Source organism: Eriocheir sinensis, chromosome 6 (assembly GCF_024679095.1).
Source record: "Eriocheir sinensis breed Jianghai 21 chromosome 6, ASM2467909v1, whole genome shotgun sequence".
NCBI classification, from domain to species: domain Eukaryota; kingdom Metazoa; phylum Arthropoda; class Malacostraca; order Decapoda; family Varunidae; genus Eriocheir; species Eriocheir sinensis.
The window spans coordinates 2,752,200-2,777,199 of NC_066514.1; the positions used below are offsets into that span (position 1 = coordinate 2,752,200).

Consider the following 25,000-nt stretch of genomic DNA (forward strand, 5'->3'; position numbering starts at 1 on the left):
ATTCTTACGTCCTCGAAGGCGGAAAATTGCATCCTGGGTGACTCTGATTTCCTAGAGGCCGGCGCGTAGTCTGTGGCTCAGAGGTTCCTGGAATTGGCTCTGTGACTCACGGCAAGGTGACTCTTCGTTTTTATGTTCACCGGCGGAGAACAAATCTTCCTGGTCGCTTTTGTAGGGAGTTGTACGTTTTGCAGCAATGGAAGCAGTTCAAGGACAACAACAACGTCAACAACAACAACAACAACAGTAGGCGATGGCTGAGTGGTAGCGTGCTGGGCCCACATTTACCACGTGATGGACGACGCGGGTTCGAATCCCCACGCTACCACCTGGGATTTTTCAGTCACCGCCGAGTGGCTTAAAACTACCCACATGCTGTCCTGAAGACCACCCATCAACGCGGACTCTAGAGGAAACCGTCCAAGTGAATCAAGAAGGAGTTCCGGGGGGCAGCATGAGCCAGGAGATGATGGCGCCACTATAAACACTTGCCTGCGCCATGACGGGCTGGGACCAACTACCATCCACGCCCCTCAAGAGAGCCTACTGGCGCTATAGGTATTCACGTAAAAACAACAACAACAAGCCAGCAGGAACAAAATGATTCGAGTGGTCAGCAGAGAGGATCAAATTCTTGTGGAGAGGTGAATTGATACTCTCTTGAATGAGTTTAAGTCGTAGGCAGGAGAAGGACAAACGAAGAAAGACCGTTAGTTAGAGATCCCCAGCGACTTGGATGAAAGAATGAGAGTGCTGCCTACCTCTTGCATTTGCTCTTGGGCTTGAACAGCATAAAGGAGTGACCGAGAGTATAGATGTGGCGGCATACAGTTAGCAAGTTCAAAAGGGCAGAGAGCATGAAAGTATCGATAGAAGTTAGAAAGAGATACAGTATTTTGGCGGTCTTTAAGAGGTAGAAGGCTGTTAGTATAAGAGGAGGGAAGCTGATGAAAGGAAATGAACACAGTTAAAATCTTGTATTAACATAATCGCAAGTGTATCGTTTTTTTTTTTTTTTTTTTTTTTGTATACGTGTACGCCTTTAACGCCGGTAGGCTGTTGATGGGTGGTCTTCAGGACAGCATGTGGGTAGTTTTAAGCCACTCGGCGGTGACTGAAAAATCCCAGGTGGTAGCGTGGGGATTCGAACCCGCGTCGTCCATCACGCGGTGAATGTGGGTCCAGCACGCTACCACTCAGCCACCGCCTACCTTTACTAATGCCACGTTTAAATGTACGAACGAGTCCACTTCCAGGCATTCCCTTCACCTCAACTCATCCACATCCTCACCACATCCTTCGTCCAAGTGGAGGATATGACAACAGTTTATGAGTGAACAAAGACGTGTCCGTGTTTCTCTCTCTTGGAAAAAAAAGAAAAAAAAAATTTGAATCTTGCCTTGAACTTCATTTCCATATATATGAGTCCATTCAATCTTACTCATTGTGTGTGTGTGTGTGTGTGTGTTTGTGTGTGTGTGTGTGTGTGTGTGTGTGTGTGTGTGTGTCACCCTGGTATCTGCACACGCTCGTACCGTACCGTAGTCTTCCAAATATGTCGAGGCCGGTCTGGTCACTCTGGCGTAGGCTCGCGTGGGTCCTTTCCTTCCCTCTGCTCCGCCACAGTCCCCACACCTATCCCTTCCTCTCATATGTAAGCTTCAGGTAACATAGGAGAGGAAGGGACAGGTGTTGGGACTGTGTGGCAGAGCAGAGGGGAGAAATAGACCCGCGGGAGCCAACGCCAAAACGGACTCGACAATTTGGTTTCTCTATAATATCCTAATTACGACAACTATACTGTCATTTGGTGAAGTCTGGCAACGCACATGTCATCCCCAAGGTCCACACCATGGCGGGTCGTGGCACCTCTCCCTCTGAAGGACCTTAGGGTCGTATTACAAGATATATCACAGCCCAAGAACACATATTTGACAAGGCTTTCGTAGGAGTTGTGGGCATTTCCAAGGGTAGTTTTATGGCCCTGGTGGTAGTGTGACCCTTCTTCTGTACCATGAACCTAAGAAACACATATTTGACAAGGCTTTCGTAGGAGTTGTGGGCATTTCCAGGGGTAGTTTTATGGCCCTGGTGGTAGTCTGACCCTTCTTCTGTACCATGAACCTAAGAAACACATATTTGACAAGGCTTTCGTAGGAGTTGTGGGCATTTCCAAGGGTAGTTTTATGGCCCTGGTGGTAGTGTGACCCTTCTTCTGTACCATGAACCTAAGAAACACATATTTGACAAGGCTTTCGTAGGAGTTGTGGGCATTTCCAGAGGTAGTTTTATGGCCCTGGTGGTAGTTTGACCCTTCTTCTGTACCATGAACCTAAGAAACACATATTTGACAAGGCTTTCGTAGGAGTTGTGGGCATTTCCAGGGGTAGTTTTATGGCCCTGGTGGTAGTGTGACCCTTCCTCTGTGCCGTGAACCTAAAGAAACACTCATTAGAACCCCATTGATCCTCTCTTTGACCTTTAGAAACAGCTGATGTGAGTACCGAAACCTTAACCTTACCGACCTTAACTAGTGACGGTCATGACGCGCGCTGTCACGCCGGTGTTGTGTTTCTCCGCGTCCTCCTATATCTAAGCGTCCGTTTTGTTAACACACCAAAAGGCGGATTGCTATTAAAACATACGGATCCGTGTACACAGCTGGTCGAGTGTACCTAGACAGCTCAAGGGCACACACAAAAAAACAATAATATTAAAAAAGCCCGCTAATCGCTGCTCCCATAAAAGAACCAGAAGAGGCGGCCAAAAGCAAGGTCAGATTCGGGAGGAGATTAAATGGCTGTCCCCCCCAGCGTTTTCCAGCACGGGATGGAATATTGTTTTATTCTTTCATGGAAAACCTCAATGAACCCAGTACAGCGCTCGGTTTTGTACTAGGGGAAGTGAAGGACCAATAAACAGCCCCCGTACAGTGATTCATTAGTAAGTTAGGTTAGGTTAGGTTAGGTTAGGTTAGGTTAGGTTACGTTAGGTTAGGTTAGGTTAGGTTAGGTTAGGTTACGTTAGGTTAGATTAGGTTAGGTTAGGTTAGGTTACGTTAGGTTAGGTTAGGTTAGGTTACGTTAGGTTAGATTAGGTTAGGTTAGGTTAGGTTAGGTTAGGTTAGGTTAGATTAGGTTACGTTAGGTTACGTTAGGTTAGGTTAGGTTAGGTTAGGTTAGATTAGGTTACGTTAGGTTACGTTAGGTTAGGTTAGGTTAGGTGAGGTTACATGAGGTTACGTTACGTTACGTTAGGTTAGGTTACGTTAGGTTAGGTTAGGTTAGGTGAGGTTACATGAGGTTACGTTACGTTACGTTAGGTTAGGTTACGTTAGGTTAGGTTACGTTAGGTTAGGTTAGGTTAGGTTAGGTTAGTTAGGTTAGGTTAGGTTAGGTTAGGTTACGTTAGGTTAGGTTAGGTTAGGTTTCAGAACACCTCTCCTCCCGAATCTGACCTTGCTTTCGGCCACCTCTTCTGATTCTTTTATGGGAGCAGCGATTAGCGGGCTTTTTTTAATTATTGTTTTTTTTGTGTGCCCTTGAGCTCCCTCCTTTGTTGTAAAAAAAAAAAAAGTTTACGGGAAATAACATCTTCCTATTTAAAAATACAAACTTGTCTTACCCGACCAGCTGCGTACATGGATCCGTGTTCACAGCAGTCCACCTCTTGGAATGTAAACAACACGGACGGCCAGAAACAGGAGGACGCGGAGAAACACGACACCGGGAAAGAAGGAGGGCAGAGATCGTGGCCTTGAGCGTTGGCGGCACAGCGGAAGTGACTAAGATTGGTATTATAAGACTATCGATTCTCATATTAACAATTTCTAAAGGTTAAAGATGGGGTCAGTCGGGTTCTAATGAGTGTTTCCTTAGGTTCACGGTACAGAGGAAGGGTCAAACTACCACCTGGGTCATAAAACTACTCCTGGAAATGCCCACAACTCCTACGAAAGCCTTGTCAAATAGGTGTTCTTAGGTTCACGGTACAGAAGAAGGGTCAAACTAACACCAGGGTCATAAAACTACCCCTGGAAATGCCCACAACTCCTACGAAAGCCTTGTCAAATAGGTGTTCTTAGGTTCACGGTACAGAAGAAGGGTCACACTAACACCAGGGTCATAAAACTACTCCTGGAAATGCCCACAACTCCTACGAAAGCCTTGTCAAATAGGTGTTCTCAGGTTCACGGTACAGAGGAAGGGTCACACTAACACCAGGGTCATAAAACTACTCCTGGAAATGCCCACAACTCCTACGAAAGCCTTGACAAATATGTGTTTCTTCAGGTTCACGGTACAGAGGAAGGGTCAAACTACCACCAGGGTCATAAAACTACTCCTGGAAATGCCCACAACTCCTACGAAAGCCTTGTCAAATAGGTGTTCTTAGGTTCACGGTACAGAAGAAGGGTCAAACTAACACCTGGGTCATAAAACTACTCCTGGAAATGCCCACAACTCCTACGAAAGCCTTGTCAAATAGGTGTTCTTAGGTTCACGGTACAGAAGAAGGGTCAAACTAACACCTGGGTCATAAAACTACTCCTGGAAATGCCCACAACTCCTACGAAAGCCTTGTCAAATATGTGTTTCTTCAGGTTCATGGTACAGAAGAAGGGTCAAACTACCACCTGGGTCATAAAACTACCCCTGGAAATGCCCACAACTCCTACGAAAGCCTTGTCAAATATGTGTTCTTAGGTTCACGGTACAGAAGAAGGGTCAAACTAACACCAGCGTCATAAAACTTCTCCTGGAAATGCCCACAACTCCTACGAAAGCCTTGTCAAATATGTGTCCTTGGGCTCCGAAATGTCTGATAATGCGGCCCTTGTGCTGGAGCGGGCCGTGGAGGCGGTGCAGACTAGTTAACTTGTGGGGGCAGGAGGTGAGAATGGCGCTGGTGATTAACTATGATGGTGTGTGTGTGTGTGTGTGGGGGGGGGTGCGTCGGGGGGGTAGTAATAACAATGGTGATGATGAAATTCAGAAATAAGAAAAAACTACAAGCAATAGGAACAACAGGAATGTGAAACGCTATTCACACTTATATATCCGTCCGCTCCCATTCACACACACACACACACACACACACACACACACACACACACACACACACACACACACACAGGGGAGGCAGTTCACAAGAATACGTGATTTTGTTCCGCTTTCAAAGATCATTTCCAGTTTTTTTTTATCACAGAGAGAGAGAGAGAGAGAGAGAGAGAGAGAGATACGGAGACAGATATTAAGTGGAAAGTAAATATGCAAAGCGAGTTTCTCTCTCTCTCTCTCTCTCTCTCTCTCACACACACACACACACACACACACACACACACACACACACACACACACACACACACACACACAACACCTCCCTTTGTCTTAGTAGCGGAAATAGGAAGTGCTTAAATATGCCTCATTATCCAGTTCGTCACCAGAACAATGAGGGGGGCGAGGGTACGGGGCGGGGCGGTGCACATCGGGGGTAGGAGGGACGCATCGGGGGGTGGGAGGGCTGGGCCGGCACGAGGAGGGAGCTGCGGGCGTGATAAGGCCTTGACCAGGGATAGGAAAGCCCAGTTTTAGAATAGGAAAGTCCCACACTGAATGTCCTAAGCGAGGCGACTAGGACGAGGCAGGCAGCGGTACAGGGGAAGCCTTCACGCCTCCGAGAAACACTGGAAACACTTGACACACTTTACTATGCTCACAAAAAAGAGAAAATGGTTTTATAAGGAGAAATATTTAAAGCAGATCTTGAATTTTGGGGAGCATGTTTGTAATGTTTTGGTTCAGCCGCCAATGGACATTCATATGTAAAACAAAAATTCATTACATAATACATATCTACCCCTCATAGAACATAATAATCTACTTATATATACTAGATACAGGTAGTTTTATGAATACTGAGCAGGAATATGCTGCTTATAATGTTTCTTAACCCGGTAGCAGCCAGCGACGGGCCAAATTTGTGGCTTTACCGTGTACCAGCGACTGGCCAGATTTGTGGCTTTACCGTGTACCAGCTATGGGCCAAATTTGTGGCTTTACCGTGTACCAGCTATGGGCCAAATTTGTGGCTTTACCGTATACCACTATGGGCCAAATTTGTGGCTTTACCGTGTACCAGCTATGGGCCAAATTTGTGGCTTTACCGTGTACCAGCTATGGGCCAAATTTGTGGCTTTACCGTGTACCAGCGACGGGCCAAATTCTTACCATGATATAAACCCCCAAAATAGACGAAGCGTAATCTGATCACAAATGCGTTGGTACTATATATTATGAAATGGTTTGCGTGAGTGATGATTTTTTCTCATTAATTCGATCAGAGGGGCCTTTAAGATACATGATCCTCGCAGCTACCGGGTTGAATGTATGCAAAGCTGGGAGTTAGCAGCGGCGGTAACAATGGCAGCTGAGGTGTGGGAGAAGAGGAAGGAGAGAAGACGGAAGAAGTTAAGGAAAAGGGAAATAGAGGATGATGCCACAACAAAAATAACAGGATCTACAACAACTACAACAACGATAATAATAATAATAATAATAATAATAATAATAATAATGATAATGATAAACTATTTTGTTGTTATTATTATTATTATTATTATTATTATTATTATTATTATTATTATTATTAATCGTTATTGTTGTCGTTCTTTCTCTTTCACACACACACACACACACACACACACACACACACACACACGCAGAAAACACCCCCAAAACACACCAACAGAGACAGCACACGACATTCAAACACCACTGGCGCGCGACACTCCCCTACACTCATCAACATGAACAAAATCCACTAAACACGTTCGGAGACTCAACGCAGACCTATTTGATATTTACGTGTCGGGTGGCAGTGTTTTGCAAGCTCTCTAAATACCGCCTTTCAATTGTTTTAAGGGCACACCAGAAACACTCATTACAACACTATCTCTCCTGTATACCTTCACGCTCAGAACACATAACAACACTCGGAAACACTCATCACAAGGCTACCCTCACTTAACCTTCACGCTCAGAACACATAACAACACTCAGAAACACTCATCACAAGACTACCCTCACTTAACCTTCACGCTCAGAACACATAACAACACTCAGAAACACTCATCACAAGACTACCCTCACTTAACCTTCACGCTCAGAACACATAACAACACTCAGAAACACTCATCACAAGGCTACCCTCACCTAACCTTCACGCTCAGAACACATAACAACACTCAGAAACACTCATCACATGACTGCCCTCACTTAACCTTCACGCTCAGAACACATAACAACACTCAGAAACACTCATCACAAGACTGCCCTCACTTAACCTTCACGCTCAGAACACATAACAACACTCAGAAACACTCATCACAAGACTGCCCTCACTTAACCTTCACGCTCAGAACACATAACAACACTCAGAAACACTCATCACAAGACTGCCCTCACCTTACCTTCACGCTCAGAACACATAACAACACTCAGAAACACTCATCACAAGACTGCCCTCACTTAACCTTCACGCTAAGAACACATGACAACACTCGGAAACACTCATCACAAGACTGCCCTCACCTTACCTTCACGCTCAGAACACATGACAACACTCAGAAACACTCGTCACAACACACCATTCGTAGATAACCCACGATACACAGGACAGCTAGGGTACTGGAAACACTGGTAACAACACAGGTAACCACACTGTTCTCACCTGTGCAGACGCAGCGACAGGTGGCGACTGGGGACACACATGCCGCCGGGAGAGAGGCCGAGGAACGAGCGCGCTGCCAGGCGGAGAGGAACTGTGTAAGCCACCTGGAGGAACATGCCACGCTCAGGGCTGACTGGCCTTCGCAGGTTCCAGAAGTCACCGCGGAGAGAGATACACTGTGGGTCAAATTCTTAACCCCTTGGATGCGGATTTCCTACAAGAAGACCTCACCAAGCTTCAGGAGTGGAACAAAAAGTGGCTGCTACAGTTTAGTGAAGAAAAATGTAAAGTCATGCATCTTGGGAGGGGATATCCAGCACACCAATACCACATGGGAAACACTCCACTATCCACCACAGAGGCACAGAAAGACCTGGGAGGATTTGCTACCAGGCTACCAGTGAAAGGATATCCAGCACACCAATACCACATGGGAAACACTCCACTATCCACCACAGAGGCACAGAAGGACCTGGGAGGATATGTTACCAGGCTACCAGTGAAGGCGAAATCCGTACCAATCGCAGCGGACGGGTTCAGCATCTCTGCCCCCAAGCACACATAACTGACAAGGCTTCCGTGGGTGCTTTGGGCATTTTCAGGGGTAGTTTTATGACCCTGGTGGTAGTTTGACACTTCCTCTGTAACTTGAACCTAGAAAATACTCTTTGGAAATAGTTGTTTAAACATTTTGCCGCCTAAGCAGTAATCGACAAGGCTTTCATATCAGTTTTGGGCATTTCCCGGTAAATTTGTCCGGTGGGGAAATTATCCGGAGGGCAAAATGTCTGGGACCCAGTTTATTGACCCTGGTGGTAGTTTGACCCTTCCTTAGATTTAAAATTACAAAGAGAGCCCGACTGAGTTCCATTTTGCCCTTTCGTAGGCGTTTTAAGCATTTCCAGGGGTAGTCTTATGACCCTGGTGTTAGTCTGACCCTTTCTTAAACTTACAAAGAGAATCCGAATGAGCCCCATTTTGCACTTTCGTAAGAGTTTTTAGCATTTCCATGGGTAGTTTTATGACCCTGGTAGTAGTTTGACCCTTTCTTAAACTTACAAAGAGAGTTCGACCGATCCCCATTTTGCTCTTTCCTAGGCGTTTTAAGCATTTCCAGGGGTAGTTTTATGACCCTGGTGTTAGTTTGACCCTTCCATACACATAAACTTACAAAGGGAACCCGACTGATCCCCATTTTGCCCTTTCGTAGGTGTTTTTAGCATTTCCAGGGGTAGTTTTATGACCCTGGTGTTAGTTTGACCCTTACTTAAACTCACAAAGAGAGTTCGACCGATCCCCATTTTGCTCTTTCCTAGGCGTTTTAAGCATTTCCAGGGGTAGTTTTATGACCCTGGTAGTAGTTTGACCCTTCTTCCGTACCATGAACCTAAAGCAAAACACAAGAACCCAATTGACCTCCAGTTTGTCCTTTTCCAAGAGTTGATGTGAATGGCCGATGCGTTTGAAAATACCGTTATTGAAGTCACCCCAAACAATGCATTCTAATTAATGTGTTGCAATGCTTCCCTATAGTGCTGCTGTTAGGATGATGTGTAGGCTGTTGAGGCGGGGTGATATGTAGGTCGAGAGGTGAGGTAAGGTGTGGCGAGAGGGATGAGAGATGCCACATACCCCTGGGCACCTGTTCCACCTCACCTGCCCTCACCGGGACCATCTTTTTCCCAGAGTGAGTTGACGGTTCGGGTTTTGGTGGAATCCTTGTTTTTCTTCTTCTCAGGTTGTAAAGGAAAGTCCAGGTTCTTGTGTCCAGGAAAGTGCTTGAGCCGCTTATACAAAGACCAGTGACCCATTTCCCGGGGTAACCTGCAGCCCCAGCCCAGCCCCAGCCCTGCCCCCGTCTGTACTGATACTGATATACTGGTGTGTGGGAGGTACCAGAGAGAAAGGACGGAGATGATGAGGGTGGCACTGATGGGCTGGGATGTAAATGGGAGGATTGCAAGAACGGAGAGGGAAAGGATGCTGGTGTGTGGGAGGTACCGGAGAGAAAGGACGGAGATGATGAGGGTGGCACTGATGGGCTTGGATGTGAATGGGAGGATTGCAAGAACGGAGAGGGAATGGACGCTGGAGTGTGGGAGGTACCAGAGAGAAAGGGCGGAGATGATGAGGATGGCACTGATGGGCTTGGATGTGAATGGGAGGATTGCAAGGACGGAGAGGGAATGGATGCTGCTGGGACTGGATGCTGAAGTAGATGATAGACTTATAGAAGCCGTGGAGAGTTTTCTGGAGATGTGGTGTGCAAGACATAGGGAATTGAAAGATTTGTAAAGGATATTACTTGTTTTGTTTTATTTTTACAGGTTGTGTCGATACGAAGGTCCTGACTCTCCAGCGGGTCACCTGTACAGCAAGAGAGAGAGGCGCTGTTTCGCTACACCTGACAGTATACTTTTTTGGTGTAATCTTTCTCTCCCATGACGGGCAAGGATGTGACAGTCGTGTGTGTTTGTTTGTGTGTTACTTTATTAAAATGATTTAGTGAGACAAGGACAGGGAGGCAGGCAGGAAGGGAAGAAGATATGGGGGGAGAGAGAGAGAGACCCAATCCACGTAAGACCTTCCCAGAACCCTTGCCCAGAACCCTTCCCAGAACCCTTGCCCAGAACTCTTGCCCAGAACCCTTGCCCAGAACCCTTCCCAGAACCCTTGCCCAGAACCCTTGCCCAGAACCCTTCCCAGAACCCTTGCCCAGAACCCTTGCCCAGAACCCTTCCCAGAACCCTTGCCCAGAACCCTTGCCCAGAACCCTTCCCCAGAACCCTTCCCAGAACCCTTCCCAGAACCCTGCCCAGAACCCTTCCCAGAACCCTTCCCAGAACCCTGGCCCAGAACCCTTGCCCAGAACCCTTGCCCAGAACCCTTCCCCAGAACCCTTCCCAGAACCCTTCCCAGAACCCTTGCACAAAACCCTTGCCCAGAACCCTTGCCAGAACCCTTGCCCAGAACCCTTGCCCAGAACCCTTGCCAGAACCCTTCCCAGAACCCTTGCCAGAACCCTTGCCCAGAACCCTTGCCCAGAACCCTTCCCAGAACCCTTCCCAGAACCCTTGCCCAGAACCCTTCCCAGAACCCTTCCCAGAACCCTTGCCCAAAACCCTTGCCCAAAACCCTTGCCCAGAACCCTTGCCCAGAACCCTTCCCAGAACCCATGCCCAGAACCCTTGCCCAGAACCTTTCCCAGAACCCATGCCCAGAACCAGCTTTGCCATATTATCGTATTCACCACAACGTATCTATCATTTTTTAAGCCTCAAACTCTCGTACTTGCACAAATAACGACAGAAAATCATCGAAGTTAGCATTAAAGCTGTTATTTATTGAGGGTTGTGTTTTTTGCAAGTTATCGGTTAGAAAGTACGACAATGCAGTGCGGTGAGTACGATAATTTGACAACGCTGCCCAGAACCTCCCGTCACCAAGGCACTTAGGGTGGTATCACATTATCTATTTCTAAAGGTCAAAGAGGGGGTCAATCGGGCTCTAATGAGTGTTTCTTCAGGTTCATGGTACAGAGGAAGGGTCACACTACCATCAGGGTCATAAAACTACTCCTGGAAATGCCCACAACTCCTACGAAAGCCTTGTCAAATATGTGTTTCTAGGTTCACAGTACAGAGGAAGGGTCACACTACCACCAGGGTCATAGAACTACTCCTGGAAATGCCCACAACTCCTACGAAAGCCTTGTCAAATATGTGTTTCTAGGTTCATGGTACAGAAGAAGGGTCACACTACCACCAGGGTCATAGAACTACTCCTGGAAATGCCCACAACTCCTACGAAAGCCTTGTCAAATATGTGTTTCTAGGTTCACAGTACAGAGGAAGGGTCACTCTACCACCAGGGTCATAGAACTACTCCTGGAAATGCCCACAACTCCTACGAAAGCCTTGTCAAATAGGTGTTTCTAGGTTCACAGTACAGAGGAAGGGTCACACTACCACCAGGGTCATAGAACTACTCCTGGAAATGCCCACAACTCCTACGAAAGCCTTGTCAAATATGTGTTTCTAGGTTCACAGTACAGAGGAAGGGTCACACTACCACCAGGGTCATAGAACTGCTCCTGGAAATGCCCACAACTCCTATGAAAGCCTTGTCAAATATGTGTTTCTAGGTTCACAGTACAGAGGAAGGGTCACACTCCCACCAGGGTCATAGAACTACCCCTGGAAATGCCCACAACTCCTATGAAAGCCTTGTCAAATAGGTGTTTTTGGGCGGCGAAATGTCTTATGATACGACTCTAATACTTGAGTCACCCCAACCATACCACCACCTCGCACCACACCACACCACACCATGACGCATTAAGTACAGCCACAGCCACCGCTATACCATTTTAACCGCCACCTGTATCATATGTTACGCTCTTTACATCTTTTTTTTTACAACAACAAAGGAGACAGCTCAAGGGCACATATAAAAGAAACAATAATCACAAAAAAGCCCGCTACTCGCTGCTCCTACAAACAAGAATCCAAAGAGGTGGCCGAAAGAGAGGTCAATTTCGGGAGGAGAGGTGTCCTGATACCCTCCTCCTGAAAGAGTTCAAGTCGTAGGCAGGAGGAAATACAGATGAAGGAAGATTGCTCCAGAGTTTACCAGCGTGAGGGATGAAAGAGTGAAGATGCTGGTTAACTCTTGCATAAGGGGTTTGGACAGTATAGGGATGAAAGAGTGAAGATGCTGGTTAACTCTTGCATAAGGGGTTTGGACAGTATAGGGATGAAAGAGTGAAGATGCTGGTTAACTCTTGCATAAGGGGTTTGGACAGTATAGGGATGAAAGAGTGAAGATGCTGGTTAACTCTTGCATAAGGGGTTTGGACAGTATAGGGATGAAAGAGTGAAGATGCTGGTTAACTCTTGCATAAGGGGTTTGGACAGTATAGGGATGAAAGAGTGAAGATGCTGGTTAACTCTTGCATAAGGGGTTTGGACAGTATAGGGATGAAAGAGTGAAGATGCTGGTTAACTCTTGCATAAGGGGTTTGGACAGTATAGGGATGAAAGAGTGAAGATGCTGGTTGACTCTTGCATAAGGGGTTTGGACAGTATAGGGATGAAAGAGTGAAGATGCTGGTTGACTCTTGCATAAGGGGTTTGGACAGTATAGGGATGAAAGAGTGAAGATGCTGGTTGACTCTTGCATAAGGGGTTTGGACAGTATAGGGATGAAAGAGTGAAGATGCTGGTTAACTCTTGCATAAGGGGTTTGGACAGTATAAGGATGAAAGAGTGAAGATGCTGGTTAACTCTTGCATAAGGGGTTTGGACAGTATAGGGATGAAAGAGTGAAGATGCTGGTTAACTCTTGCATAAGGGGTTTGGACAGTATAGGGATGAGCATGAGTAGAAAGTCGTGGGCAGTGAGGCCTGAGATTGATTATATTTTCTTTTCCTTTCTTTTCTTTTCTCTTCCTTCTTTTCTGTTGATAATTAATTTCATTGATATTCTTTTTCTCTATCCTAAAACACACACACACAGAAACACACACACACACACACACACACACACACACACACACACACACACACACACACAGACACAGAAGGAAGGCTGTTTAACAATGTACCTGTCTGTCCATCTACCACGTGTGTGTGTGTGTGTGTGTGTGTGTGTGTGTGTGTGTGTGTGTGTGTGTCTTTCACCTTAAACAGATCACGTGCCAGACTCGTGATCACCAGCCCGTACGGTAACCCTTGTTGTACCTCCCCCCCACCCCCACCCCCACCCCCCCACCCTTACGAAAGAGCGAGGAGCGCCAAGGATACGGGTCACTGGGTATGTACGGTTGGAACCTCTCCTCACATGACCACTCACACACACTCGGGAAGCGGAACTCAACCCCCGACTGATACCCGGCACCCGTTCACTGCTGGGTGGACAGGGATTCTCTACAGTGCATACCTTCACATCCCAAGTTCGTTTTCAGTTCCTCTCCTGGTTTCACAACGTACCACAATGTCATCCGCTAATATCAAGGTCCACGGAGGCTGTTTCCTGATCTCCTCCGTCTGCCTGTCCATCACCACTGAGAACAAGAAAGGACTCATGGTCGGATTCTTCAACACTTCCTCGCCCAAGCCCACATATTTGACAAGGCTTTCATAGGAGTTGTGGGCTTTCCCAGGGGTAGTTTAATGACCCTGGTGGTAGTTTGACCCTTCCTCTGTACCATGAACCTACAAAAACACATATTTGACAAGGCTTTCATAGGAGTTGTGGGCCTTTCCAGGGGTAGTTTAATGACCCTGGTGGTAGTTTGACCCTTCGTCTGTACCTTGAACCTACAAAAACACATATTTGACAAGGCTTTCGTGGGAGTTGTGGGCCTTTCCAGGGGTAGTTTAATGACCCTGGTGGTAGTTTGACCCTTCCTCTGTACCTTGAACCTACAAAAACACATATTTGACAAGGCTTTCCTAGGAGTTGTGGGCTTTCCCAGGGGTAGTTTAATGACCCTGGTGGTAGTTTGACCCTTCTTCGGTGAGGCCTTCGATGCCACACTAAATACACAAGACTTTTCCTGTATAGTTTCATCAAATTTGTGAACTTAAATACAAACACCAGACACTAGACAAGGAAATTTCGAAGGCTCTGGTATTGGTTTGGGAGCTTACTAACCCATCACGGGGAACTGTGAAACTGGCCCTTAAACACAACAAACAGGTTAGGTTAGGTTAGGTTAGGTTAGGTTAGGTTAGGCAGCACTTGGAGCCGGTTTCACAGTCCAACACAGTGTCTTCGTAACAGCCCGAACCAAACTATAGAATCCCATACAATCCAAAACGGTGAGGTCTTCGATGCCACACTAAATACACACGACTCTTCCTGTATAGTTTCATCAAATTTGTGAACTTAAATACAAACACCAGACACTAGACAAGGAAATTTCGAGGGCTCTGGTATTGGTTTGGGAGCTTACTAACCCATCATGGGGAACTGTGGAACTGGCCCTTGGTGTAGCGTAGTCCAATCGACCCTGAAACTCTCCGTAACGTCCACTCCATACCTCACCGCAAGTCCTTCACCACCCACACACACGTCTGTTGCTTTTGACTCCCATAAGTAACATCACACCTCTTCCCTTGGCACCCTGTAATATGTCTTCTTTAAGTCCACAAGCTCACAGTGCATTTTTTTCTCTCCTTTCCTGTACCTAACCTAACCCTGTCTTATGTCTGAGTCCACAAGCACATCGATACGCTACAGTTCCTTTTATTTCTATCATTCCCTAAACTCCAACAGTACCCTCAGAGCACATGTGTCTCTGGTGGTTCTTCCTGTCATGAACCTGTATTGCTCCTCACAGATCTTCCCTTCCCTTCTCAGCCCACCTTCTATCACTCCTTCCCGTATCTCCGTGTGGCTGGTCAGCTTAACCCGTCCGCTGCGATTGGCACGGATTTGGCCTTCACTGGTAGCCTGGTAACATATACTCCCAGGTCTTCCTCTGCCTCTGTGGTGGATAGTGGAGTGTTTCCCATGTGGTATTGGTGTGCTGGATATCCCTTCACTGGTAGCCTGGTAACATACACTCCCAGGTCTTTCTCTGCCTCTGTGGTGGATAGTGGAGTGTGTCCCATGTGGTATTGGTGTGCTGGATATCCCTTCACTGGTAGCCTGGTAACATACACTCCCAGGTCTTTCTCTGCCTCTGTGGTGGATAGTGGAGTGTGTCCCATGTGGTATTGGTGTGCTGGATATCCCTTCACTGGTAGCCTGGTAACATACACTCCCAGGTCTTTCTCTGCCTCTGTGGTGGATAGTGGAGTGTTTCCCATGTGGTATTGGTGTGCTGGATATCCCTTCACTGGTAGCCTGGTAACATACATTCCCAGGTCTTTCTCTGCCTCTGTGGTGGATAGTGGAGTGTTTCCCATGTGGTATTGGTGTGCTGGATATCCCTTCACTGGTAGCCTGGTAACATATACTCCCAGGTCTTTCTCTGCCTCTGTGGTGGATAGTGGAGTGTTTCCCATGTGGTATTGGTATGCTGGATATCCCTTCACTGGTAGCCTGGTAACATAACATTTTTTCTCATTTTTCTCGCTTAGAGGGACCATTAAGAAACACGATCCTTTTGAAGTTATTTACGATGTTTTAATATTTTCACATTATCTTTTTCTTTCTGTTTTTTTGCGACGATTTTGAATGACCTCCACTTTCTTTCCTGCATGTTATTTTCTTTCTTTCTTTCCTCTCTATCCTAAATGACACTTTCTCTCTCTCCTCTCTATCCTAAATGACACTTTCTCTCTCTCCTCTCTATCCCAAATGACACTTTCTCTCTCTCCTCTCTATCCCAAATGACACTTTCTCTCTGTACTCTCTATCCTAAATGTCACTTTCTCTCTGTACTCTCTATCCTAAATGACACTTTCTCTCTCTCCTCTCTATCCTAAATGACACTTTCTCTCTCTCCTCTCTATCCTAAATGACACTTTCTCTCTCTCCTCTCTATCCTAAATGACACTTTCTCTCTCTCCTCTCTATCCTAAATGTCACTTTCTCTCTTTACTCTCTATCCTAAATGACACTTTCTCTCTTTACTCTCTATCCTAAATGACACTTTCTCTCTTTACTCTCTATCCTAAATGACACTTTCTCTCCTCTCTATCCTAAATGACACTTTCTCTCTCTCCTCTCTATCCTAAATGACACTTTCTCTCTCTCCTCTCTATCCCAAATGACACTTTCTCTCTGTACTCTCTATCCTAAATGTCACTTTCTCTCTGTACTCTCTATCCTAAATGACACTTTCTCTCTCTCCTCTCTATCCTAAATGTCACTTTCTCTCTTCTCTCTATCCTAAATGACACTTTCTCTGTCCTATCTATCCTAAATGTCACTTTCTCTCTCTCCTCTCTATCCTAAATGACACTTTCTCTCTCTCCTCTCTATCCTAAATGACACTCTCTCTCTCTCCTCTCTATCCTAAATGTCACTTTCTCTCTCTCCTCTCTATCCTAAATGACACTTTCTCTCTTTCCTCTCTATCCTAAATGACACTTTCTCTCTCTCCTCTCTATCCTAAATGTCACTTTCTCTCTCTCCTCTCTATCCTAAATGACACTTTCTCTCTCCTCTCTATCCTAAATGACACTTTCTCTCTCTCCTCTCTATCCTAAATGTCACTTTCTCTCTCTTCTCTCTATCCTAAATGTCACTTTCTCTCTCTCCTCTCTATCCTAAATGACACTTTCTCTCTCTCCTCTCTATCCTAAATGTCACTTTCTCTCTCTTCTCTCTATCCTAAATGTCACTTTCTCTCTCTCCTCTCTATCCTAAATGACACTTTCTCTCTCGCCTCTCTATCCTAAATGTCACTTTCTCTCTCTCCTCTCTATCCTAAATGACACTTTCTCTCTCTCCTCTCTATCCTAAATGACACTTTCTCTCTCTCCTCTCTATCCTAAATGTCACTCTCTCTCTCTCCTCTCTATCCTAAATGACACTTTCTCTCTTTACTCTCTATCCTAAATGACACTTTCTCTCTCTCCTCTCTATCCTAAATGACACTTTCTCTCTTTACTCTCTATCCTAAATGACACTTTCTCTCTCTCCTCTCTATCCTAAATGACACTTTCTCTCTGTACTCTCTATCCTAAATGTCACTTTCTCTCTCTCCTCTCTATCCTAAATGTCACTTTCTCTCTCTCCTCTCTATCCTAAATGACACTTTCTCTCTTTACTCTCTATCCTAAATGACACTTTCTCTCTCTCCTCTCTATCCTAAATGACACTTTCTCTCTCTCCTCCCCATCCTAAATGACACTTTCTCTCTCTCCTCTCTATCCTAAATGAAACTTTCTCTCTCTGTACTCTCTATCCTAAATGTCACTTTCTCTCTCTCCTCTCTATCCTAAATGACACTTTCTCTCTCTTCTCTCTATCCTAAATGTCACTCTCTCTCTTCTCTCTATCCTAAATGACACTTTCTCTCTTTCCTCTCTATCCTAAATGACACTTTCTCTCTCTTTCCTCTCTATCCTAAATGACACTTTCTCTCTCTCATCTCTATCCTAAATGTCACTTTCTCTCTCTCCTCTCTATCCTAAATGTCACTTTCTCTCTCTTCTCTCTATCCTAAATGTCACTTTCTCTCTCTCCTCTCTATCCTAAATGACACTTTCTCTCTCTCATCTCTATCCTAAATGACACTTTCTCTCTCTCATCTCTATCCTAAATGTCACTTTCTCTCTCTTTCCTCTCTATCCTAAATGACACTTTCTCTCTCTTTCCTCTCTATCCTAAATGACACTTTCTCTCTCTCATCTCTATCCTAAATGACACTTTCTCTCTCTCATCTCTATCCTAAATGTCACTTTCTCTCTCTCCTCTCTATCCTAAATGTCACTTTCTCTCTCTTCTCTCTATCCTAAATGTCACTTTCTCTCTCTCCTCTCTATCCTAAATGTCACTTTCTCTCTCTTCTCTCTATCCTAAATGTCACTCTCTCTCTTTCCTCTCTATCCTAAATGAGACTTTCTCTCTGTACTCTCTATCCTAAATGACACTTTCTCTCTCTCCTCTCTATCCTAAATGACACTTTCTCTCTTTACTCTCTATCCTAAATGTCACTTTCTCTCTCTCCTCTCTATCCTAAATGTCACTTTCTCTCTCTCCTCTCTATCCTAAATGACACTTTCTCTCTCTCCTCTCTATCCTAAATGACACTTTCTCTCTCTCCTCTCTATTCTGCATGACACTTTCCTTCCTCTCTCTCCTGCATGACACTTTCCTTCCTTTCTCTCCTGCATGACACTTTCCTTCCTCTCTCTCCTGCATGACACTTTCCTTCCTCTCTCTCCTGCATGACACTTTCCTTCCTCTCTCTCCTGCATGTCACTTTCCTTCCTTTCTCTCCTGCATGTCACTGTCCTCTCTCTCTCTCCTGCAAGCCACGTTTTTCCTGCCTTTTCTGGGTTATTTACAAGGCTTTCATGCGCTAACCTAATCTTTTTTTCCTCTCTTTCTCCGACGATTTGCACGAGATCCACTTTCTTCCCTGCATGAGTCTTGCATTCCACCCCTTCACTCCACTCCCCTCCACTCTTATCCACCGCGTCAGGGTACTCAGTGTTATTACAGCTCAGCGATCTTCTCCACGCGACTTTTTTGTGCCGCGTTGTTGGTGGTCATCCTGTCGAGTCGCTGATACGTTCTCCCCTTCTCTCCTTGCCTCGTCATTTCCTTGTGTTTTCAGCTGATATTTCATGGACGTTTTACTATTAAGTCAAGCAATATACAAGTTGCAAATACACGTTAGTGGAAGAAATGGATCAGGGGGCGATGGTGTGCTATGCAGAGTTATAAATATCCATCTCCTTCCAATCCTTCAAGCGTTATATTGTGGATGTTTTTACTGTTAAGTCAAGGAGTATACAAGTTGAAAATACACGTTGGTGGTAGAAGTGGATCAGGGGGCGATGGTGTCCTATGCAGAGTGATAAATATGAATCTCCTTCCAATCCTTCAGGCGTTATATTGTGGATGTTTTTACTGTTAAGTCAAGTAGTATACAAGTTGAAAATACACGTTGGTGGTAGAAGTGGATCAGGGAGAGATGGCGTTCTATACAGAGTTATAAATATCCATCTCCTTCCAATCCTTCAGGCGTTATATTGTGGATGTTTTTACTGTTAAGTCAAGCAATATACAAGTTCAAAATACACGTTAGTGGAAGAAATGGATCAGGGGGCGATGGTGTGCTATTCAGAGTGATAAATATGAATCTCCTTCCAATCCTTCAAGCGTTATATTGTGGATGTTTTTACTGTTAAGTCAAGCAAAGTGCAAGTTGAAAATGCACGTTGGTGGTTGAAGTGGATCAGAGGGCGATGGCGTGCTATTCAGAGTTATAAATATGAATCTCCTTCCTGCCCATTCTCCGTCTATAATAACTCTATATCATGCGACGTACCAGATATGAAGGAAAAGAAGGAAGAAGGAGTGAAGGAGAAATGTTAGTTTGATCAGTAGAAGGAAGCTTGAGACGGAGTTACCAGGCAGGGAGGAGAGGAAGGAAGAGGAAGATTGGACGAGAGATTCCGTGTATACCGCTGGAAGGATCCTTTAGAGAGGTGGCAGGCGTGAGGGAAAGAGGAAGATCAAAAGAGGACGAGAGACAGAAACGGTTGCCGGGGATAGAGGAAGATACACGGGTCAGAATATACATAAAAATAAATGATGTCCACAAGGAGAAGACCATAAATAGCATAGTATACCTTATAATCATGCCGTTTTCTCTTATTCTTGTCGCAGGCTCGTTGGTTTGAATGGGTGTCTTAACTATTTCCCGTATCCTTATCTGTTATTATCCCTGAGGAGAGAGAGGGAGAGAGAGATTTTAATACGAAACAGACACCAATCCTTGCTTTTATCTCTCTCTCTCTCTCTCTCTCTCTCTCTCTCTCTCTCTCTCTCTCTCTCTCTCTCTCTCTCTCTCTCTCTCTCTCTCTCTCTCTCTCTCTCTCTCTCTCTCTCTCTCTCTCTCTCTCTCTCTCTCTCTCTCTCTCTCTCTCTCTCTCTCTCTCTCTCCCAATACTTCCGTTCCCTTCTCTGTTTTCCTTCTATCCTCTTCTATTCCTTCTATTCCCTTCCCTTCTATTCCTTCTATCCCCTTCTATTCTTCCTATTCCCTTATATTCCTTCTATTCCCTTCTGCTCTGTCACTGCAATTTCCTTCCCTTCTCTCCTGCACCTGTCACATTTAATTATTATCCCTATTATTAACTAACCCCCTAACCCCCCCTTCCCTCCCAGACAGGCTGCTGAGTGCGGAAACAGCCTCCATTTGCAGTAGAGTTCGACAATTACCGTGAATCTCATATCTCTCGCCTTTGTTTTGGTTGCACGGATATAGCCAGGTCACGGAGGAGGCTGGCGGGGATGTTTTTGACGTTGAAGCCATGGGTGAGTCCTCAGTCGATATTGCGAGTCGCTTCCATTCCTTATATCAACTATTTTCAAAGGTCAGAACGGAGATCATTTGGGTTGTAATGAGTGTTCTTTTAAGGTTCATGGTACAGAGGAAGGGTCGAACTACCAGAAGGGTCATTAAACTACTCTTGGAAATGGCCAGAACTCCTACGAAAGCCTTGTCTAATGTTTGCTTTGGCGCTGAAGTGTTTGATAATACCGACGAGAGGTCCATGTTATCAGTTGGGTTGTAATGAGTGTTCTTTTATGGTTCATGGTACAGAGGAAGGGTCGAGCTACCAGAAGGGTCATTAAACTACTCTTGGAAATGGCCAGAACTCCTACGAAAGCCTTGTCTAATAAGAACATAAGAACATAAGAACATAAGAACGCAGGAGTCTGCAAGAGGCCGGTAGGCCTGTACGAGGCAGCTCCTTTGACCCAAAGCTCCCGTGTATCTAACCCCACCTAATATCGCTGTCCATGAATTTATCTAGTCTATTTTTGAATGTGACAATTGTATTGGCACTCACCACATGACTGCTAAGCCTATTCCACTCATCCACCACCCTATTAGTAAACCAATTTTTGCCTATGTCCCTGTTGAATCTGAATTTGAATCCAGTTTAAACCCGTTACTTCGTGTCCTACCGGTTCGGTTCTTTACCAACAAAACCTTATGAATGTCTCCCCTTATTAAAGCTTCATCCATTTATAAACCTCGATCATGTCTCCACGCACCTTCGCCTTTCTAGAAGTGCAAGTTTAAACTTTGAGTTTCTCCTCCGTCAAGTTTCTCAACCCCTGAATCATCTTAGTCATCCTCCTCTGCACCGATTCTAACATTGTTTGCTTTGGCGCTAAAGTGTTTGATAGTACCGACGTGAGGTCCATGTTATCAGTTGGGTTGTAATGAGTGTTCTTTTAAGGTTCATGGTACAGAGGAAGGGTCGAACTACCAGAAGGGTCATTAAACTACTCTTGGAAATGCCCTAAACTCCTACGAAAGCCTTGTCTAAGTTTGCTTTGGCGCTGAAGTGTTTGATAATACCGACGTGAGGTCCATGTTATCAGTTGGGTTGTAATGAGTGTTCTTTTATGGTTCATGGTACAGAAGAAGGGTCGAACTACCAGAAGGGTCATTAAACTACTCTTGGAAATGCCCAGAACTCCTACGAAAGCCTTGTCTAATGTTTGCTTTGGCACTGAAATGTTTGATAGTACCGACGAGAGTTCCATGTTATCAGTTGGGTTGTAATGAGTGTTCTTTTATGGTTCATGGTACAGAGGAAGGGTTGAACTATCAGAAGGGTCATTAAACTACTCTTGGAAATGCCCTGAACTCCTACGAAAGCCTTGTCTACTATGTTTGCTTGGGGGCCGAACGTGAGGTCTATAACATTAAAAGTACCGACCTTCCTTTATTACTATTTCCCAAGGCGAGTTTTCTTGAGTGATTCCTCCGGTTCATGGTGCCGAGGTCTATAGAACTATCACTAGGATCACAAAACAGACCTTGAGAATCCCAGCTACTTAATATCCCAAGGCCTTAGAGGGAACTAACCTGATTTTCATGGGTGATTTTTCCGTTCAAAGTGCCGAGGCCTATAGAACTATCACCAGGATCACAAAACAGACCTTGAGAATCCCAGCTACTTAATATCCCAAGGCCTTAGAGAGAACTAACCTGATTTTCATGAGTGATTTTCCCGTTCAAAGTGCCGAGGCCTATAGAACTATCACCAGGATCACAAATCAGACCTTGAGAATCCCAGCTACTTCTGTTCCCAAGGCCTTAGAGGGAACTAACCTGATTTTCATGGGTGATTTTCCCCGTTCAAAGTGCCGAGGCCTATAGAACTATCACCAGGATCACAAAACAGACCTTGAGAATCCCAGGTACTTAATTTCCCAAGGCCTTAGAGAGAACTAACCTGATTTTCATGGGTGATTTTAACGTTCAAAGTGCCGAGGCCTATAGAACTATCACCAGGATCACTAAACAGACCTTGAGAATCCCAGCTACTTCTTTTCCCAAGGCCTTAGAGAGAACTAACCTGATTTTTATGGGCGATTTTCCCCGTTCAAAGTGCCGAGGTTTTTTAGAACTATCACCAGGATCACAAATCAAACCTTGAGAATCCCAGCTACTTAATATCCCAAGGCCTTAGAGAGGAGTAATCTGATTTTCATGAGTGATTTTCCCCGTTCAAAGTGCCGAAGCCGTGTAGAAATATCGCTGGGATCGCGCAACTACATGAAAATCCCAGCAACGTCCACAAGAGGCTTCTCAAACAGGCGAACTTAGGGGCCGAGACTATTAGGAATATGGAGTTGACTACTGGCTGAAGGGTGGGGAGGGGGGAGGGGGGGGGCGGCTTTCCTCTCATGGGTGGTGGACAGATTGATTTCTCTGGTATGTGTGACAGGAAGTACTTTGATGGTGTTGGTTCAAGCCGGGTTTTGTTGTATTACGCTAAGTCTCTATACACCAAGTCAAGTCACACGTAGGTTTGTGGGAGGAGACACGGCCGAGGCGTGGTTTATGCGTGACGTTGCTTGAAGCCAAACTAGAGAATGTAGAAACAGGGATTTAGAGAAAACGAGGAAAGGCGGACTAATTTAAATCAATCACTTCAACATGCCCTCCCTCACACCCCACACCGCCGTTTGTAGGCATTGGAATTACAGTCACGCAATAGTACAATAAAAAGACATGATTTTCGTCAGTGGCTTGCCTGAACGCGCTGTGAAAGAAGGCGAGAATGCACATCCAGAGTGCACACACGGCCCCAACTTTAGTCACCCCTGAACTGGCGGGTATTTTGGGGGGGCTCCAAGTGACGTCATCCCGCTGCTCCGCCCCAAAACCGCCTCCTGCGCGTACCGGTCACAGTTTTGAAGCAGAGTGACTTGACTTGGTATATATAGACTTAGGTATTACGCAAATGACATTTTCTTTCTCGGAGCAAGACATGGAAAACGGAGAGAAGCTGGGGGAAGGGGGCGTTGTCTCTCTTATGGGTGATGGAGCGGTTATTTTCTTTATTAATTCCGTCTACCTGGAAATCTAATGCTGTGGGTTCAACCGGTACGGATTTACTTTTATCACATGACATTTTCTTCAGCGGTGCAAGGAAAGGAAAACGGAGAGCGGGGCGGCGCAGGAAAACCGCGTGTCGCCGCGTCAGTCAGTCAGTCTGGCTTTGGCTTATGTGCGAGGTGGGTGTGTGCGTCGTCGGCTCCCAGAGGAGGTGCGCATGCGTGTTGTCAGTGCCGGGGTGCGCGGAGTGCGTGGAGTGTTAGTGCGGGGCGGGGCGGGACGGGGCACTGGGTCTGGTGTGCGGGGCTGAGTGGCCGCTGGTGACCCGAGCTTAAGGCCGCTTTCTGGATGTACGATTGAAAGGGGAGAACCGCATCGGGAGACTTGGCAACGCTGGAATAAGGTAAGCAAGATTATGGAAGGGAAAAGTGATGATTGTGATAGTATTAAATGGTACTAGTAGGGATAGTAGACAGTAAAAGCGGTAGCAGTAATAGTATTAGGCCGTGGTGGTGCTGGTAGTGAGAGTTGACGGTAATAGCGGTAACAATAGTAGTAGTTGTAGTGGTAGTTAGGTGGTAGGTATGTTAAGTCCGGGTTTTATTTATCTTTTATTAGTTATTTGACTTTTAATATCATACCACGGTGATTCGTATCTGCCAAAGGGAAGAACTAAACCAATCGTTCCTGCCCCCCCCCCCCCCTTTTTTTTTTTACAGCAAAGGTTCAGCACAAGAACACACAAAAAAAAGGAAACTATAAAAAAAAGCCCGCTACTCGCTGTTCTTAATATCATACTGCAACGATTACGGAGACTCCTTATTCCTCATAGGAGAAGGGAACAGACCCCAGGAGACGGGACACAACCCCCGATTAATACCTGGTACCCATTCACTGCTGGGTGGACAGGGGCGTAGGGTATCGGAAAAGCCGCCCAAATTTTTCAACTCCGCCCGGGAAGTAGGATCAAGGGGTGGCAATGTTTTACGGTCCTAAGAGACTGTCCAAGGATTACATAATAGCAAGAAGAGGTATATTGTAGTATGTTCCCAACCTCCCTCAGATAGCGTGTAGGGACCCCGGCAACAAGCGAACGGCCATGCAAGCGAACGATCCAAATGTCAGGAGCTTGTCATGGTGTGTCGGCGGCTTGGGGAGAAAAGTTGTGTGCCAGCCAGGGATGCCGCGTTGGGAGGCTCAGGCGAACTACACTTCACTTGATATCAGGTGTCATTTTAAATTTCCCATAGTATTGTTACTCTTCCTCTT

General features: G+C 45.7%; 2 protein-coding genes across 2 annotated transcripts in view; one reads left to right on the forward strand and one right to left on the reverse strand.

The window, feature by feature from the left end:
* The window catches only part of LOC126988370 (phenoloxidase-activating enzyme-like), a 28,110-nt gene extending 20,229 nt beyond the window's left edge, over positions 1-7,881 (reverse strand). The window contains exon 1 of the mRNA XM_050846438.1: positions 7,732-7,881. Within this exon, the coding sequence (XP_050702395.1) occupies positions 7,732-7,847 (116 nt within the window). The 5' untranslated portion in view covers positions 7,848-7,881. The remainder of the gene's footprint in view (positions 1-7,731) is intronic.
* A 7,266-nt stretch (positions 7,882-15,147) lies between these two features.
* The window catches only part of LOC126988378 (uncharacterized), a 25,500-nt gene continuing 15,647 nt past the window's right edge, over positions 15,148-25,000 (forward strand). The window contains exon 1 of the mRNA XM_050846446.1: positions 15,148-15,506. Within this exon, the coding sequence (XP_050702403.1) occupies positions 15,250-15,506 (257 nt within the window). The 5' untranslated portion in view covers positions 15,148-15,249. The remainder of the gene's footprint in view (positions 15,507-25,000) is intronic.